The sequence below is a fragment of the Misgurnus anguillicaudatus genome, chromosome 18 (assembly GCF_027580225.2).
Source record: "Misgurnus anguillicaudatus chromosome 18, ASM2758022v2, whole genome shotgun sequence".
NCBI lineage: Eukaryota > Metazoa > Chordata > Actinopteri > Cypriniformes > Cobitidae > Misgurnus > Misgurnus anguillicaudatus.
Genome location: NC_073354.2, coordinates 26,607,619 through 26,622,866, shown reverse-complemented (window position 1 = coordinate 26,622,866; position 15,248 = coordinate 26,607,619). Strand labels below are relative to the sequence as shown.

Below are 15,248 nucleotides of genomic sequence, written 5' to 3'. Positions count from 1 at the left end.
CACATTACGTTTACACTTGGTGTTTAAATCCGTCTCTTTTTGTCCATTTTCGACAGCTTCTCTTCATATTACTGAGGAGATGGTCTGTGGACGAATCCCTCTGTCATTTAATCATGAGCTAGAGTAATGACGGGTTTAAATGGACGCGAACTAATATGTCAGAGTCCAATGCTTATGTTTAAGTAAACGTTACATGTCCGTGTATATGTAAGAGCTTTCTCTGATATTGGTGAAATAAGATCGCTCAACTTTCACACGCTTGTAAAATGAAACGAAAGACGCGCAGATCAGACGCTTTTATCAATGAAAGGCTAAAAATAGCGCTGTACACCGTGTGTTTGTGTTAGAGGTCAGAAAAGATGAAAAACATTTATCTCAGTAACAGTTACCTCAGATTACATAAATGGGCGGAGAGATGGCGTGTGGCTGTTCCAAGACATTAAACCACATGCATGTTTACACTAACAAGTGTTACGCATACCCATGCTATAGTTAGCCAAGGAACTATAAAACTTCAAGTTTACAACATAAACTGTATAGATGTAAACGAATATGCTGAATTACCTGTGGTGAAGATAACTTAGCAACTTCATTGTCCAATGAGACCCATCTTGGAAAACTAACTCCAATATTGACTTTGGTCTTGATGTTTTTCCTGTCGCGTTGTCGTTTAAAATCCCTGTTTCGCTTCCTTGGCGACTTGTTTTAATGTCCTCGAGAATAGTTCTTCAACAGGCTTTCAAAGCATTAGATCGCAGGTTTATCACGGCGTGCGGCCGAAGGATTCAGTCTAACGCAGGTCGCATATCCGGGCTGCATACGTCATCAAGCCTGGTTTATTTAAATTAACTGAGCATTACATTCGCAAGTCATAAGCATATTACATCAATTTACAATTAACTAAGAATAAATGTCAGCTTTATAATTGTTAATATTCTGAAATAAGACTGTCTTGATGACGTATACCGCCTACACATGCAACCTCCGTAGGCTTCAGCTCGTGGCCAGCTTGAGTGTGCTCTGAAAGTGCGAAAGGCGGAGCTTGAATTTCAGGAATGTCCCTCGTCGGCGAATGTATTTCAAAGATGGAGGCACAACATGGATTCAACCAGAGAGCGACTCGATCGTATGTATTTTAAATAGCAGATTCTACACTTACGAGAATACTTTGATTAGTGGGGTGGAAGTAATTACACATGAATGAGCACATACTTTTGGAAGAAAACATGGGTTTTTGCTAAGAATTAACTAAAAAAAGTACACACTGGAGCTTTAAGAGAGTGACAGCATTTGTCACTGCAATAGTGAAATTGTGATCCATGTATTATTTAGGTAAACGGTTCAATAGACTGTCAGTACTGCCAACAAATAATAGTAATAGAGTGAATAACATACAGTATAAATTACCATTTTCAGATGTTTACCACGTATCTGATCCCAACCATTTCTCAAGACCACCATTATACAAGACAGGAGTCTCATCAAGTTAATAAACTATATCCTACTGGATGTTCTGTTACTGAGTTTGGCTTACAAAAGTTTCAGGAATAATTGCTTTAACTCTTTCCCTGCCATTGACGAGTTAGCTCGTCAATTAAGAGAAAACATTTGCATGAAAAAGGTGTTCCTAATGAGGTTTCATGGTTGTCTGTAACACCGCGTTTATCCACTAGATTACACAATTTATAAAAAAACTGAAGCAAAAAATTATTTATTAATTTTATACTCTGTGTATGTTTTGATAATCGTTCTGAATCTGATCTCCAACAAATTCCTTCACAAAAATGCAATTACTTCAGCTTTTTGCTAAAAAATATATTTTTGAAGAAAAATATCCATATTTAAGAGTTTATAAGCAGAGAAAAAATATACATAGGATGAAACGGGTTTTCCAGTTTTTTGTTTGTTTGAAAGCAAAGGGTTTGTTCATTCATTTGAAATAGTTGTATGTCTATATATTTTTAGAAGAAAATTTTCCTGAAAGGCATTTTGTGAAACTTTTGTGAAAATTAAAAAAAAATGCTTGGTGGGCAACTTTTTAAAAAAGGCTGGTGGGGAATGAGTTTAAAATAGGGTTACAATGTAATATATTGTGTGAAAGAAAATTGAAAATTGGTGGTATGTTTTACTGCATCTGTTATACTTGAACACTGAAAAAAAGTTGTGGGTCTTTGAAATTACAAAAAATAAATATGTATATGCAACACAAAACATTTATATTCCTTGTGTGAATATGATTTATTTAATTATGGTTTAATTATAAATTTTTTTGAATGCTGAATGTAGACTTTTTTTCTCACGTTGATTTAAACTGATTGAATTACAAACTTAAATCAATGCAATTGAGTTTGCATGCACAGCAGTGCACTCCTGAGCAGAAGGTGGCAGTAAAGCATAAAAGAGAAGGACACTTATTGGGCGGGAAGCAAATTTGCGCCAAAAATACCTCAAGGTTCAGTCAGTGGCAAGTCATCTCTCAGGCGGACACCGGCTTGCTTAAACGTAAGTTTAACTTGATGTTTGTTCGTTTTTAAGTGATATATATCTTTAAAAGGTTACCTTTTCCTTACGGCACCAATTAAAATGACTTTTTAAAGTAAAAAGTAGCTTAATGTTACTGGTGAAGGAGAACAGTCAGTCAGGTTAATAAAGAAAACTGGTATTTTATAATACAAATGTATTTCCCTTAAAATATATCTTTAAACGTATTTTTCTTTACATTTTTCCTCAGGTTGCCTGTAAATTAGTACAGGTAAGTTAATCTGGTGTTTAACAAAGTGTAAAGTTATACATCAGTAAACGCATGTGTCCCTTATGTTATATGATAAAGTTATATTTATTTGCCTGTGTAAAGTTGTCGCGATGGAAATTAAACGTTTAACATGTCAGTTGACATGTCATGCACGTCTACCCACTTTTAGGCGCAAAAAGGGTGATTCACCTATCACGTCTTCTGCGTGCTAAAGTTTGTTATTTTATATGTTGGCGCGCTCATTTTTTCCAGGCCGTCTTTTGAAGCGCGCTGTTATGGTGCACACCCACAATAGGAGTTAAACTTTCTGTCCAGTACATAACTTAGTTTAAGTCTTGCATTTTGTGCAGATACTGTAGATGCATGTTGTATAATACATTTATGTTGTATATAAGGCTTAATATTATGTAGATTGCATCATAGAAAGTGCTTCAGTTTGTGTTTATTAAACCTTTAGTTTCACTTCATCACGCAGCTTTTGCTGTTAGAGGTTTCTGTTAAAAATATTGAACCCTTGATCAATATAGTACTCGTTTTTCAGACCATGGATTAATCCCAATGAAAAAATGACATACATGCACCTCCTTAATAAACATCTTAAAAACTAATCCTGTGTGACTGATGTTAACCAAGTGAATTTGGATCATGATTTTGATGCCCTTTGCCGGGTGGGCATACCAATATGTCCAGTCGAACTCCTCTAGTTTCTTCACCTCTTGTTAAGTTAAGCATCCTATGCGCAACCAAGACATTTATATAGATCAGTGGTGTGGATATGCTGTTAACTGAAAGAAAATCGATGTGAAGTGCCCAAAGCTTATGTTTTCATAAAAGCATCTAATTATTTAAACTTGTTATTTTGTCCAACATTGTGACGTATGGTAAATTACTGATGATTTCATTTTTGCTTTGTGTATGTGCGGTATTAATAATTTAAGGCTATGCGTTGAGTTCACCTGACAGAATATTTTCTTTTATAGGTGCATCAGCTTTGCATGAGATCTGTTCAAATGCATTATATTGGTAAGTAATTTCATTGAATTTTGTACTCCTTTTAGGAACATACATGCATACACAACAACAAATTATTTAAACAGTGGTTTCATCATTATGCAAAACGCATTAACCATGCTTGCATATCATGGTTAAACCAGCATTACACTGTAAAAAATAAATTGTTGGCTCAATGAATTATTTTTTAGTAACTAGTTCCACAGAAATTTTACGTTCACTCAATTTCTGACTCCAAAGTGTTTCCTGGATTGATGTTTTTTAGTTGGCCCAAACTTGACTCAAATATAAAAAAGTATGTTTGCTCAACTAGCTTTATAGTTCATTCAACTAAAATGTTTTAATCAGTTGAATCTTTAAAAACTTACAGCAAAGACTGTCAATTAAAACTTAAGTATTTACTCAATGTTGTATGTGTTATTTCAATTCATATTTATTATTTGGGAATTTTTAAGAAACTTTTTTAAATTATTTATCAAATAATTTATGCTGGTGTTGTTAACAAATAAACTAACAAATTAACTTCAGTCACATAAAAACAAAAGCTTTATTCAATTATCATACAGACTGAACATACAGAATTAAGTCTTCTCTAAATAGAGGGCATAAAACAGTCCAAAAGGCACTCCAAAGTCAGTCAGAACATCTGCAGGGCCATTTAGGAGACTTTCTTCAGCCCTCTGGTCTGCCTCTCCACATCATCACCGCTCTGGTTTGATAAACAGAGGACTATAAACACACACATACATAAATAACATGTTTAATATAATAAAGCTTGACGGTGAAAGATTTTATACCCTAAAATTGCCAAATTTCCCTCAGACATCACACGTAATTGAATTAAACACTATTGGGTGGTTTTCTCGGACAGGGCTTTTCACTGACTAAAATACTGACATCTCTTAACATATGAGTGCTATTGTTTTGTCTCAAAATGCCTGCCAGTATTGTACTTTATAAGGTTTGTTTGTAAAAATGTCCCAATTATAATTAAGACGGAGTCCTAAACCCTGTCCGGTATTATCTTAACTAAAATAGCTCCACTTTAACTCGGACACATAACATAACACACACTTTAACTCGGACACATAACATAACATACCTTTATATAACTTATATGTTTACAAAAACGTCGAGTATTTGTGTCTTTGCCAATTAATATAGTCTAAAATTAACATTTATTTACAAACACTTACCTGACGTGACCTTGAGGAAACGGCTGATGACTTGTGTCGTTGTGGGAAACAGTGAGTGATTCCGGCTGTTACATGCGGAATGATCTCAGATGAAATGACCTGTGATTCAGATCCTTCCGAGTTAAGTTAAGACATTTTGAATTAAAAACTCACGCACATACTGTACATACTCGCGCAAGCGCGCGCGCACAAGGGTACACACACGGGTATATTTAGAAGTTTTATTTAAGATTGTTATGATATTGGGACTATTTCTCCACCCGCTCCTTCAGCTCTGAAGTTCAAATTCGCATGCAGTCCGGTTATAACAAATGTAAAAGATATGAAACATCATTCAAGTGCAATCCTAAAATATGATTTAAAACATAACCCTTTCATTGTTAAGTATGAGAAAATAAAATGAATTAAATCACGATTAAACACCACAGAGATATCAGAGCCAGCAGTCGATTTCTGATGCGCTTGCCGAGGCGAGGCTGCGCTGTGCGGGGTGTGAGCGCTTAAGTGTCTGTGATTTTCTGGAGCTCATCTGGAGCTCATCTCCGTCCAAAAGTGTCCGAGCACATTTTTAAATAGACGCTATCTTTATTAACCGACCGCATATTTAAACTTAAAGCACATACATTCACGCATGAACAACTCTTACAATTACATTTTGTGACCAAATAACAGTAATATTATGAGCATTTTGTTGTCAGGAAACATAGCTGTCATAAGTCCACATATTTACCTGATTTGTCTTAATTAGTTCAGTCAACATAGCCATTCTGAATGTTGACTGGATTTGAAAATAACCATTCATTTAATATTTTAAACACATATTTATCTAGACTTAAAATAATATGTCTTCTCAACTAGCTCAAAAAAAAAATGGTTTAACTTATATATTTTTGCCGGTCCAACATTTCATTAGTTGGATTTTTTACAGTGTACTGTGTCGAGATCATGGTAAATTTGTGGTTACTATGCAGGGCTCAACACTAAGATTTTTTTTCTACAGTAATTAAGATTTTTACTGGCCTTGCCAAAATTTGTATACAAATTTTGTATAGATTTTGTTTTGTTTAAATGTTCAGTAAGTGGACTTCTACTCTCTTAAAAATATAAAAACACCTACTATACATGTAAATATTTAATAGAAATAAAGAAGGTTTCAATTAGTTTTCAAAGCAAGTGCAAAACCATCTTGCAGTATCATAGGCTGTGATGTCACAGGGTTGGTTGTCCTGAATGAGCTTGATAGGTAAAAAAACAGCCTGCGGAAGACAGATAAACAAGGATAAGCACTAAAAGCAACAAGGCATCAGAAAGGGAGGCCATTATTACACTAGAGCGGAAGAGGCGGGTTTGAAGAGAGCGCGCGGTACACTCTCAGAAATAAAGGTACAAAAGTTGTCACTGGGACAGTACCCTTTCAAAAAGGTACACCTTTGTACCCAAAGAGGGCATATTAGTACTTTGAACTGCCAAAATGTACCTTTAAAGGTATTTGTACCTAAATGGTACATATTAGGACCTTTTTTAAAGGGTACTGCCCCAGTGACAGCTTCGTACCTTTATTTTTGACAGTGTAGGTTAGATGCACTGAGTGAGTAGCAGATTCGTGTGTATGCGTGGATCACTGCGGTAAAGAAAAGACTCCTAAATAAAAACGGTGTACACCAGCAACATTAAGTTTACTCGCTCTTGATGGCACGGGACTCGACGGCCCGACTGGACTGTTTAAGTTGATTTTCAATAAAGCAGTGTTGAATTTTTTGCTTCTGGGTCCTCTCTATGTTTCAGAACCAGTGCTTAGGTAAGCCACGGGCGTTTAGCTAAATAAATGCTTAATGCTTAAATAGTTCATCGTAAATCGTTGTAATATGCTTATGACTTGCGAATGTAATGCTTATTTAACTGAAATAAACTAGGCTTAATGACGTATGCAGCCTGCATATCCGACCTCCGGAGGATGCAGCCTTCTGTTTGAGAGACGGTCAATTGTAATACAGTTAGATTGAATAACGTAATTCCATCTTAAAATGTACAAAACTGACGGAAAAACAGTAATTTATCCTCCCAATTAACGCAAATATGTGAATTTTTCTGCCCCGCAGATGTATAGATGCCCACCCATCAAAAACACTTTCTGCCTCCGCCACTGGGTAACTTATATCTGCAGCAAACTTAGATGCAAAGCTACTCATGATTTGTTTTGGTATGATTAGGTCATGACTTCACCTGAGGGGGGACATCATTACTAACTCATCGTTAACTACACACTAACATAAATTCATGATTTGTTTTGGAATGATTAGGTCATGACTTTACTTGAGGAGGCACATCATTATTAACTCATCATTAACTACTCATAATCTAACATAAATTAATGACTTGTTAATGTATTATTGTGTAGGCCTTACACAATGACTTCTCTTGGAGGGGAACACTGTTAAAAAGTTATCAATTACACATTTTATACAAATTCAGCTCATCAAAATCCTAATTTTTGGTGGTTTTAAAGGAGAGGAGGAAATGTGAAAATTGGTCAGACATTTGGAAGGGGTAATAATGGCTTAAAAGAGGAACAAGACAGATACTTTATGTGCATTTTGATAATAAGACGAGCCAGTTCACACAATAACCATCGTCTGTAGGCTAACACTGATTTAAATTTAAAAAAGTATAGCGTCTGTCACTCTTAATGGCAGCAGTGGAACTAATTTTAATTATTAATGCATAATTGTACATTTAATGATTAAGGTTAACTGTAAATGTTGCAAGAAATCCAGTGCCATTCAATGTTTTTGCTCAGCTGCAGGAGCAAATGTATAAACAGTTTTGCGTTACAAACCTAATTTTGCATAAACAAAAGTTATTTTCGTTCTTCTAGAGAGCATTTTTGATATGGGGTACGCAAAGTGTTAATTAATGCATTAACTAACAAACATGTATTAATGTGTAGTTAAGGTGGGGGTAATTCATGCAGGAATTCATATGACTCATAACATAGTTACGGTTAGTTATTGATTAGTAAATAGCTTAACTCATCATTAGTTCATATTAAACTGATTATTAATTTACGTATTAGTACATGATTATTCATGTACTGTTATTGTAAAGTGTTACCCTTTATCTGTCCTCCTTTTTTAAAGAAGTTGCCGGCCAGCACCAGCATTTTTTATGATTTTCACAAGTTAAATGCCTTCCAGAAAATTTATTTTTTAAATATATGAACATACAATATATCAAATAAAAGTACAGACCCTAAATGTGATCAAATTAAATGTAATCGGCAGTTCTTATTATTGAGCCCTGCTATGGTTTTATCACAAATAAAATCAATAACTATTGTTACTATAGTTAAGTCATGGATAATTTTCATGTTTGATTGATAATGCTAATGTTGTAGTCTTGAACCACATTCAAATAATTAAAAATTCATTCAAGGTCCCGTTCTCTCTGTGTTTTTGACGCTTTGATTGCGTTTATACAGTGTGCAATATAACGTGTTCATGTTTCACGTGTTAAAAAACAAGGTATTTTCCACACAATTTACTTTAAGGACAGGTCTGTAGTCCAAACCGGTCATTCGCTGTAGGCTTTGATAGGCGAATTCTGTTAAAGAAAAAATATCGCCTGGCAGTGAACTTTGAGCTTTATCATTTTACAGGTATTATTTATGCTAGCAACATTACACACTAACTACGTTTGAAAAAAAATGGGATCATAAAGAACGTGACCTTTTTAAAACGACTTATTGTTTAGTAATAGTCTAGATGGTAGTCCAGATTAGACTATTTTGTTTATCTGAGTTGCAGATCGAATCATTATAATGTACCTAATGACCTGTTCATATATGTTACAGGGTTAGGTTGTGGGAATGTGGAAATGTAAGGGTTGTGCAGAAACAGTCTCAAGTAGGTCAAAGCTTTTAAATCATTATAAGTTAAAGCATCCACATTTTGGACGTAGTGCTCAGTTTCCATGCACATAGACAGTCCATGCAAATTCAAGACATGGAATGCCCTCATTGTTCACCAAAATAAATTTCACTCTACACAGTTTCCCTCCAAAGAGAGTGCTGTATTCAATTGCCACGTTTGTGCTTGTAATGATTTATTGTCTGAGAGGGATTATTTTGCTCATATTAATTCGCATCTGAAAAGAAATGATGGTTACTTGTATGTTTATAGGCTGTGACTTTAAAACAAATATTTATTGTACATTTAAATCACACAAAAACCGTAAACACTGCCACCACTCTTTGAGGCTGTTTACACTTGGTATTAAGATGTGTTTTCATCGATCGGATCACAAGTGGACGAGAGAGACACATTACGTTTACACCTGGTATTTAAATCCGTCTCTTTTGTCCACTTTCGACCGCTTCTGTGCTGAATACTATGAGGGGGTGGTCTGTGAGACGGTGGGCGAGTCTCTCTGCTGTCATTCAAACCCGAGCGGGAGTAATTATGAGTTTATATGGACGCTAAACTAATATTATGTCGGAGTGCACTGCTTGTTTAGCAAGTAAACATGCTGCACAGTGTTTTGTACATGAGTATGTAAGAGCTTTCTTTGAATTTTAACCGCAATTGATGAAAAAGGATCGCGCAACTTTCACACGCTTTCAAAACGAAACTACAGAGATCAGCCGCTTAGTTTTATAAATGAAAGGCTAAAAATAGCGCTGTTCACCGAATGTTCACGCCAGAAGTCAAAAAAGACGTAAAACTTGTGTTTAATACCTCAGATTAGATAAATGGGCGGAGAGAAGGCGGTTGCGTGTGGCTGTTTGAACGCATTCAACCACATGTGCGTTCCGCAACTCCAAAGCGATCCGATCGAAAGTGGTTTCGACCACCTCTGGATGTGGTTGAAAGTGGTCGAAAGTGGACAAGCTCAAAACGTTTTGAACACCGTTTACACCTGGCATTAACGTCGTCCACTTGTGATCCGATCGACGAAAACACATGTTAATGCCAAGTGTAAACAGCATCTGAGGTTGATTTTAAACCAGGAGTTGCTAAAACTACAATAGCATCTGTGAATGAATCTGAGGAAAATAGTGAAGAGCATGTAGAAAAACCAGATACTGCCATCCCTTTAGCTAGTCACGCTGATAATGAAGACTTACAGAAACTCATTGAGCAATGATTTGCTGCTGCTTTGCTAAAGTTGGAGCATTTAGTTCATGAGCCAAGCACAGCTATTGATGTGTTCTTAGGGGGACTCCATCATTTAGTTGTTTCTGCGTCTGTTCCATTGTCTTGTGACGTTGTGTGTAAGATCTTTCATCAAAGAAACATCTCTGTTGATGAATGTGTAATTAGAGAAACTGTTGATGCAATTTGTTCTGGTAATCCTGTGCAAAGGTCCTATTAAGTACTGCATATCTGCGTAAGCAGTATTACAAGGAGAACTTTGGTGTTGTACAGCCAGTGGAGTACATTCTTGATGCTAAAAACAACCGCAGTTTCCAATATGTCCCGATTTTGAAGTCCTTACAGCAGCTGTTAAATAGAAGGGATATTCTTGACAAAGTTGTCGAGGGTCATCAAAGTCAAGTGGACACACATTCTGGAATATCATTTCAGTATAGGTCCTCAAGAGATGGTTCCCTATTCAAGGAGAACACATTTTTTGCTGGAGAAAGGCCAAGGATCATCCTAAATTTTTATGTGGATGACTTTGAAGTCTGTAACCCCCTTGGTACCTCACGAAAAAAGCATAAGCTTTGTGCTGTTTATTGGGTGTTAGCCAATTTGCCTCCAGGTTCTCATTCCTCATTGTCATCCATCTATTTGTCTATTTTGTGCAAAACAGAGGATGTTAAAACCTATGGTTTTGATAACCTCTTCTAAAGCACCTATTCTTAACCATAGGGCCGCGGCCCACACTTGGGCCGCGAGCGCCACCTGGAGGGCCGCAAAAAACTTTAAGTTTTTCACCTGTGGGCCGTGAGGGCCGCGGGACCAAATAAGTTATCAATTGAAGCCACCAGAATGACCACTGTTATAAATGAGACAGTTACAATACACCATCCCACCGCTAGTGGCAGTAATGGCTCAGTGGTTTAACAAGCACTAATAACCAGAAGAAGACAGTCAACCGTAGCATGTAGCAAAAGTTATGGAGAAGTTTTTAAAGCGGAAAAGGAGAGACCAAAGTTGCGCGAACCCGCCTCAAAAGTCAAGATTTTGCCGCAAATACAATCCTGACTTCATTAAATACGGATTTGTGAATGGAGGTGACGAGGCAGAGCCGAGAGCCCAGTGTGTGGAGTGTGGGCTAATGCTATCCAACGAAGCACTGAAGCCTTCAAAACTAAAGCGGCATCTAGAAACCAAACATCCATCGCTTGTGGGAAAGTCGGTGGAATTTTTCAAGAGAAAAGAAAATGGGCTTCAGATGCAGAAAAGGTCTGTCGTGTCACTGACTGGAAATTCTAAATGCGCTTTGAAAGCCAGCTACCTCGTAGCCAGACGAGTGGCACAGACTAAGAAAGCATTCACAATAGCGGAGGAGTTGGTTTTACCTGCCGCTGTAGATATGTGCCGTGAGATGATCGGAGAGGCTGCTGCCAAAAAACTGCTAACCATCCCACTCTCAAACGACACGGTTAGTCACCGTATCACGGACATGGCCACAGACATACAGAATCAGTTGCTAGAAAAAATAAAAAGCAGCCCATTTTTCTCTTTACAACTAGACGAGTCAACTGACGTCACAAATGCCGCACTGCTACTGGTTTTTGTTCGCTATCGCTGGAACAGTAGTTTGCACGAAGACATACTGTTTTGTGGAGAGCTACCCACACGGACTACGGCTCAGGAATGTTTCCGCTACATGGATAACTACTTCAAAGAGAACGGCCTAGACTGGCAGAACTGTGTTGGGGTGTGCAGCGATGGTGCAGCGTCAATGACAGGCAGGCATCACGGTGTCGTCAGGCAGATACTTGATCGTGCACCAGAAGCTAAATGGACACACTGTTTTCTTCACCGTGAAAGCAAAAAAAATGTCACCAGAGTTACACGAGGTGATGGATGTAAGTGTAAAAACCATAAACTTCATTAAAAATAATGCTGTGAACTCCAGATGTTTTGCCAAACTTTGTGAAGGCTTGGAAGCAGATCATGTCCAGCTGCTCTATCACAGTGAGGTGAGATGGCTCTCAAGAGGACTGGTCCTCAAACGTTTGTTTGAACTGAGGAATGAGGTCCTATCTTTTCTCACTGAGAGAAAATCTCCTTTTGCACATCATTATGCCAATGCACAGTTCACAGCTAAACTTGCCTACCTCTGTGACATTTTTTCACTGTTGAACCAGCTGAATGTCTCACTTCAAGGGAGAAATAGCAACATATTTTTTGTTGCAGATAAAGTTGAAGCTTTTAAGAGGAAACTTGCTTTGTGGATTAAGAGGACTCAGGAAAAAAGGATGGACATGTTTCCCCTTTTGTCTGACATTTTGGAAAACTCCCCCCAGGTGAATATTAGTGACTTAGTCTCACAGCACCTCTCACAACTGGCAGAAAAATTTGATGACTACTTTCCTGAGGATCCCAGAGAGGGACACATGTGGATTGCGGACCCATTTTCTGTGGATCCCACTAAAAATGATGTTGCTTTGCCCTCACATCTGGAATCCCAGCTTCTGGAAGTAGCCACTGACAGTACTTTAAAATTGCAGTGGGGCAAACAGGATCTGGGCTCCTTCTGGATTGCTGTCTCAAAAGAGTACCCATGTCTAGCACTGAGGGCTGTGAAACTACTCCTCCCATTCACAACTACATACCTGTGTGAATCAGGATTCTCCATTGGCCACAACTAAGACCAAGGCCCGAAACAGACTCAAAGCAACACTGGAGGCTACTCTGAGAGTGAGCCTTTCCCCCATTCCACCCAGGCTGGATCTGATAATGTCTGTAAAGCAGGCCCAAGTGTCTCATTAAGAGGGGGAACATAAATAGGGAGTTGTAGCTTGTTCATATTGGACTGTTGTGACTGTTATTGTTCATTTATAACCTATATGAAGAGCAACTTCAGGTTCAGTTTCAGGTTCTGCCATGCAAAAATGTAGTCTGCTGAAACAATTATTTTTTATTATTTTGCAGATTATAAAGCTATATTTTTTTAATTTGCACTTTATTTCAATTTTCATTTACAACTTATTTATTTAATTTGAAAAATATTATTTAGAATTTATTTATTTTAGCAACACATTTTATTGTTTTTATTTATTTTATTTACATTTTCTATTTTTTGTAAGTAAAATTTGTCAATTCTAACTGATTTTTGTGTTAATATGGCTGACATGAGCCTTTAAATTTGTTCTTGATACAGATTGATGTGTTCCATGAATTGTTGTGTGTTTGGCATCTTGTTGTATATGCAGGTTTGCATACACACGAATAATAAACAGCAAACTGCAAGTGGATTTCATTTATTTATTGAATAAAAATCAAACCAAGGGTGAGATCAATAAACCAATACAGTGCTAATATTTGAATGGGCCCTGGGCCACTTTGTACTGTAAAATTTCGGCCCCGACATCAAAAAGGTTAAGAACCCCTGTTCTAAAGGATCTGAAAGCTCTTGAGGAGGTGGGTGTTTTTGTACCGCTGTTAGGCGAGTCACTTAAAGGTACAATATTAAGTGTAGTGGCTGACAACCTGGGGGCGCACAGTGTTGCAGGATTTATGCAGAGTTTTTCAGTGGAATACTTTTGCAGATTTTGCACAGGAAATAGTTATGATATTCAGCTATATTCTGTTGCATCCGGTGCTTTCAGTTTAAGAACCAAGCAACTTCATCAGGCCCATGTCAGACAAGCTCAGGAGACAGGTGTAAGTTGTTGTGTAGTGAAAAGAGAATGCATCTTCACAAAGAATCTGTCTCATTTTCATGTCATCTTTGGCTATCCCCCTGATCTTGCCCATGATATTTTTGAAGGCTTAATCCCAGTAGAGCTAGCTCTTTGCTTAAAAGTGCTTATATCTAAAAAGTTTTTCACATTAGTTGACCTAAACAATGCCATTCTAAAGTTTCCCTACAAATGGGGTGATAGGACAAACAAACCACATGTAGTGTCACACAGTTTTACCAATACAAAAACTTTGGGGGGTAATGCTGATGAAAATTGGAGCTTGCTCCGGTTTCTACCTTTTTTGGATGGATCATTTGTGCCTGAAGATGAGCCTGCGTGCCATGTCGTCAATATTTGACGACACTTGACCATTCGTCAATATGTGACGCGGAGGGTATACCTTTCACGTCATTTTTTGACGAACTGGGGACTTCAATACTATTACGTCCGTTGCATTCTCTTCTCCTATTTTCTTACCATTTTCGCGTCGGTTTAGGGTTAGATTTACATAATGACATCCCTACCCAAACCTAACTCTAACCCCAACGCCAGGTGACAACTGTTTCTAACCCCAACGCCAGGTGACAACTGTTTAATTTCGCGTACACTGTTTAATTTCGCGTACACTGTTTAATTTTGCGTAATCTAACCCTAAACCGACGCGAAAATGGTAAGAAAATAGGAGAAGAGAATGCAACGGACGTAATAGTATTGAAGTCCCCAGTTCGTCAAAAATTGACGCGAAAGGTATACCCTCCGCGTCACATATTGACGAATGGTCAAGTGTCGTCAAATATTGACGACATGGGGTGAGACTGCGGTAGACAATCAAAACAACAATCTTTTAAATATGTCTTTATTAAACATTATCATTTCATTAATGTTTTTACTAAACAAGCAGTACAGACATCTTAAGGTTTGTATTTTATTCCTCATTCAGTGGTTCATTCTATACAAATATAAGCCAAACATTGTGAATCATGTAAAATAATTTGTGTTTTAAACTGCAAAGTTTCCATACTTTACTTCCAGAGTGTCAGATAAATATATACATTGTTTTGCTTGGATTGATCAAAGAGATCTCAAGTTCGGTCATTTTCGGATGCGGAGCCGCGCGGAAAGTTACAAAAAATGCCGTGCACAGCGCCACGCAAAATGGGGTTTCGCGCACCCAACGCGCGCGACCGCCCACTCCGCGTCGACGTCATTTTTGCCGCGCGCACCAACACGCTTTTGCGGACGCGGCGACCATAAACTAGGCTTTAGGCAGTTTGGTCCAGTTGTTGGTCAGTGGACGTTGCGCTTTGAGGCTAAGCACAGCTTTTTTAAGCAGGTTATGAGAAACACAAGCTGCTTTAAGAATGTTCCCCTCTCACTAGCTTCAAAGCATCAGATGATGATAGCTTACCATCTAAGTTCTCCATGTCTAAGC

The 15,248-nt window shown here is 37.6% G+C and overlaps 1 protein-coding gene across 1 annotated transcript; it reads left to right on the top strand.

Annotated features, from left to right (window-relative positions):
* The first annotated feature begins 11,076 nt into the window (after window positions 1–11,076).
* LOC141350293 (SCAN domain-containing protein 3-like) lies at window positions 11,077–12,781 on the top strand. The gene is made up of 2 exons (XM_073855383.1): window positions 11,077–11,995; window positions 12,069–12,781. Exons 1-2 carry the CDS (start codon window positions 11,077–11,079, stop codon window positions 12,779–12,781), a joined length of 1,632 nt encoding a protein of 543 aa, XP_073711484.1.
* Window positions 12,782–15,248: the final 2,467 nt, after the last annotated feature.